This window comes from Aphanomyces astaci (assembly GCF_000520075.1).
Source record: "Aphanomyces astaci strain APO3 unplaced genomic scaffold supercont1.50, whole genome shotgun sequence".
NCBI lineage: Eukaryota > Oomycota > Saprolegniomycetes > Saprolegniales > Verrucalvaceae > Aphanomyces > Aphanomyces astaci.
This window is the reverse complement of record NW_009798313.1, coordinates 465,732-469,234: the sequence shown is the minus strand read 5'-3', so window position 1 is coordinate 469,234 and position 3,503 is coordinate 465,732. Positions and strand designations below refer to the sequence as shown.

General features: G+C 41.7%; 1 protein-coding gene across 1 annotated transcript in view; it reads right to left on the bottom strand.

Moving 5' to 3' along the window:
- Positions 1-1,412: 1,412 nt before the first annotated feature.
- H257_13748 (hypothetical protein) overlaps positions 1,413-3,503 on the bottom strand; it is a gene marked incomplete at its 5' end in the record, with an annotated part of 13,484 nt that continues 11,393 nt past the window's right edge. The window contains 3 exons of the mRNA XM_009841392.1: positions 1,413-1,658; positions 2,545-2,698; positions 2,756-2,961. Of these exons, the coding sequence (XP_009839694.1) occupies positions 1,524-1,658; positions 2,545-2,698; positions 2,756-2,961 (495 nt within the window). The 3' untranslated portion in view covers positions 1,413-1,523. The remainder of the gene's footprint in view (positions 1,659-2,544; positions 2,699-2,755; positions 2,962-3,503) is intronic.

Genomic DNA, 3,503 nt, shown 5'->3' with positions numbered 1-3,503 from the left:
TATACTCATTGTTTTCATTACGTTTCAATACACGAAATGATATACTCGTGGATATTCTGAAATATATTTGAAGAAAATGATCCGAAATGAGACAATCCATACATTTGACGTGGCTGCAGGCAGGCAGTATAAACGATGCCATCGACTTGTATAGTTAATATTAATACTACGTAGTAGTAATTTCAGTACTAAGTCTTACTATTAATACTAGTATCAATACCTCGAAAGCGTAAAACGCAGTAGTACTGGCTCGGACACGTTGACATAACTGGAGGTATGCAATGATGCCTGCCACATAACGAGGAATAACTAACAAAAATTAACTCGATGTCTCATAAAGTTGCAAGCGGAGCTACTGTAGGGGGGTGTCGACGGGAGACGATGTCGCCATTGCCCCAATGCAAATCCGCTTCACCAGTCCATAGACCGATCACACCTCATTCATCACCACAGTGACCACCTTGGTCATGCACACATGTGACCACAGTTGCAATGACCACCAGGCGCCGCATCTGTGGTCTCCTCCTCTTTGACGTTGTCACAAGACGATATTTCAACGATCACCGACTCGGAGGCAACACATTGTTGTTGGCTTGGCATCGTTGTCGATCGTCGGAGAAGAAAAAACGATTGGACCTAGTGGCTTCAGGTTGATCCCCAAATGATTTTTACTAGCGAGACGATCCAGAAACCTACTATGGCGGCTCACTCGGTGCCCAACCTGTTGAGCTTGGCCAAGGTGATTCCTGTCTTCCCCAATGGCGGTCATTTGGTTCGTTGGCCCAAGACGTAACACGTTTGTACCTAGCAAATAGTTATTATTTTTGGGCGATCAGTCTGAAGCTACTACGTCCAGTCGTTTCTCCTCCGACGATCGACAACGACGCCAAGCCAACATCAGTGTGTTGCCTCCATAATTGTTGCAATCGCCAACCTCCTCCACTTACACAACTTCCATCATCGAGCTCATTTCCATATTATGTACTATTATTAATGCAAAATACTTATTCATCAATCATGAGTGACCTTGGCAGCATATTGCACATATGTGCCGGTAACCTCGAGTATCGACTTGTCGGAACCAAGAAAAGGGTTTAAAATTACATCGCCAACGTCCCCAAATCATTGTGTGTTCACAGAGTCATGAAGGTTGTTTCGACGATATTGAAAGCCTACATCGATCCTCACACTAGTTTTATTAATAGTAAGTATATCACAGGGATGCCAATATGTCCCTCTCGATGTAACGTTAAGTTTTTGTGTGCAGTCGTTCCGTAGCACTAATATCTCGAGCCCCACAATCAAGTCAGGCTCCTTGTCGCCCCCTCTCACTCGTAGCTACGTCGTCCGCCCAACACAAAATCATCCACGAACGTATCGTTTGAGTACATGCATCATCCAAGCACGGAAATACTTGCTTTTGGGGTTTCTTAGCGATAGTATTATTGTTTTGCTAAATGTCTATTCGACCATGCAATGACATTTGAAAGCGGGTGTCTGTCGCTCCTATTTTCTGGCTAATATTAAGCCTCACCTAGCGGCAAGAGCGACTGAATGGTCGACCCAAACACGCGATACAACGCCCGCCGGACTTCGATGCTGTTGGTTTGAATCAGCTCCGTGAGCAGCGGATACAGCCACGCCAAGTGCATACCCATCTATGATTTTGTATTGTTACGTAAGTCGATTCGAGATTGGAGTGTTTGGGTACTCAATCGAATGAGCAGCACCAAACCGGCAGACAATCGATGATCGACCAATCAAAATCCAGATCACGAATCAAGTAGCCAATCCAATCCACTATTCGCCATATTCAACATCGAATTAGTGTGTGACTTAAATTAGTGTGACCCTGGACAAAAGTCAGTACAACGAATCGATCGATCGATTTGGCGAATCAGCCCAAAATCCAAAGTTTGGGTAAAAGAAAGACAATATTTAGTATTCTAAACTTGAGCGACACAACCATATAAATGTACACAAGGAACGGCAGAAGAACTTAGCCAATCAGATTGCAGGAACCACCATCAACATTGAATTAGTGTGTGCCTTTAATTCATGTGATTCCCATTATTGTCGATTTGATAGTACAAATTTGGGGACAGGGTGCAATCGAATCGCGCCGACCAAACCGATCCACAATCGATCTGATTGGTTGAATTTCATTGAGAAATGGGTTTTGATTGGCTAATAATTTTGAGCTCATCGGAGGTAGCCAATTAAATCGATTTAAATTCCAACGAGAAACCACGCCACAACACAATGAAATTTCACTCGAAAGCACAATACCACAGGACAACTTTTTGAATACCAAAATCAGTCCAAAGAATCGATCGAGAAGCAAATTGGCGAATATATAAATATGTTGGGGAAAAGGACAATATATAGTCGTTTATCATGTCAAGTTTACACCTCTCGAACGAGTGAGACAAATCAACCCATGTTTCAAAAATAGAAATATCAAACATCAAGGCTAGTTAATATATATATATATATATATATCAACGATGTAAGGTATCATAGTAATTAATATGAGTTACTCACCTCGGCGCGTGATAAGAGCACCAGTTGGTCCAGAATGTCCACCACGAGCGGCACATATCCGTACGAACGTTGTCGCAGATCCATACTTTGCGACCTGGCGTCGCCTTTTTCATTGCTCCACAGCAAATACTCGTTCAAGCTGGATTCAACGATCCTACAACGCCAAGAATATGATTCTATAAAGAACAAGATTTCTTTTATAAAATCGTACGCTTTAAATTCAACCCGAAAGCGAGGCAAGTGGTAGCACACAGCTTTAAAGTACTCGCGCGTGCCCGTGATTTCATGTGCGACCATATGCGGCAGTTCCTGGGCGCTTTGGCACCCGTACCGCCAGTTTCGATTCAATAAGGCGAGCCGCACATTGTAATTGTCGTTCAATTGCCTTGCAAATGCTATGCTCTCTCGAAGGCACGTCTACATGCAAATAAAATTTCACGAATTTAACCAGATATTTTTATGTTTATATTTTTCAAACTCAAAACTCGATCGACAGACGAAATGGGGCAACAAGGATGCAGCCAACCAATCATGTTGTCGTAAAGCAATCACGTCGACCCATCAACACGTGCGTGGGACATTACAACCCAAAGCGAGCTTTAATATGGATACATCCTCACTCAAAGCTAAATGTTGGACGGCAAGGGCATGATATATATATTTCACAAGTTGAACCCTTGACACAAGTTTGGATGTATATGCACAAGTTTGGACTTGTATGAATGATTCAATGTGTATGTATATCCAAACTTGTGTGAAGGACTCTCTCTCTATATATATATACATAATATCCAAATCTATGTGAAGGATTCAATATGTACATAAATCCAAACTTGTACGAAGGACTCAATATACATATATATATATATATATAACATGCACATGTGTTTGAAGGATGCAATATGTACATATATCCAAACTTGTATGAAGAACACAATATATATATATATATATATATA